At 67.8% G+C, this 920-nt stretch overlaps 1 protein-coding gene across 1 annotated transcript in view; it reads right to left on the bottom strand.

The window, feature by feature from the left end:
* Positions 1 to 2: 2 nt before the first annotated feature.
* ANO1 (anoctamin 1, calcium activated chloride channel) overlaps positions 3 to 920 on the bottom strand; it is a gene marked incomplete at its 3' end in the record, with an annotated part of 38202 nt that continues 37284 nt past the window's right edge. Inside the window, exons 20-21 of the mRNA XM_012734320.1 lie at positions 469 to 574; positions 3 to 236 (exon numbers count right to left, since the gene is read on the bottom strand). Of these exons, the coding sequence (XP_012589774.1) occupies positions 3 to 236; positions 469 to 574 (340 nt within the window). The remainder of the gene's footprint in view (positions 237 to 468; positions 575 to 920) is intronic.

The raw sequence follows: 920 nt of genomic DNA, 5'->3' as shown, positions 1-920 counted from the left end.
CCGGAGGCGCCGCCCGCGCCCAGGCTGGCCCGGGCCGCCTTGGGGTGGTGGTTGTGACAGGCGGCCTCCTCGCGCCCCCTGTCCATCCAGGTGTCCAGCAGCTGCTGCTTGCCCTGCTCCTCCCGCATGAACAGCTCTACCATGAGCACCTTCTCCTTGTGGATCTGCTGGCTGATGTCCTTGGGGATGTCCGGGATGACCCAGTCCACGAAGTCGCTCATGAACATCACCAGGTTCTGAAGGAGCCGGCGAGCATGTGGGGTGCGGAGCTGGGCCCCGCGGCGCCCCTGCCCTGCGGCCGCAACCCTCCGGGGCCACCGATGCTCGCCTGGGCTGGCCAGGCCCTCTCGGTGTCCAGGGCAAGCCCTCAGGGCCCGGGGCTCTGACGCCGGCCGGCCACCGGCCCGCCCTCCCTCCGGCTGGGACGTCTCGCCCAAGTCTGGCCTCGAGAGCCAGAGGGCCACGTACCTGGAAGACGATGACGAAGGCCAGGCGAGCGGCCAGCACGGCCCAGAAGTCCTTGGAGATGTCGTACTTGTTCTCCGACCATGGGGGCTCCCGGTAATCCTTGTACCTGCAAAAGCGGGGGGTCAGGCCGCGCCCGCAGGCAGGGTTCTGGAGCTGTCTGGTCCAGGGCCCAAACTCTGAGGCAGGGGGGCCTTCTTCCGACAGAAACCCGCCGGCAGCCCCGCTCGGCAACAGTCCTCTTTGGTCGAAGCGGGTGGGGTCCCCTCAGCCCGACACCCCTCACCTGAGCCCACCTGTTGCCCGTCACTCTGAAACATAACTGAAACCACCTCTGCGGGTCCCCCCTTTTTGCGGGGGGCTGCTGGGAAGACTCTACATTTTCTCAAAGATGCTGGTGCAGGCGGTCAGATGTGCCGGGCAGCCGTGGGCTCTGCGGCCAGGCCCGGCTGGAC

Source organism: Condylura cristata, unplaced genomic scaffold, assembly GCF_000260355.1.
Source record: "Condylura cristata isolate star-nosed mole 26May11 unplaced genomic scaffold, ConCri1.0 scaffold00054, whole genome shotgun sequence".
NCBI lineage: Eukaryota > Metazoa > Chordata > Mammalia > Eulipotyphla > Talpidae > Condylura > Condylura cristata.
This window is presented reverse-complemented; position numbering and strand designations above follow the sequence as displayed.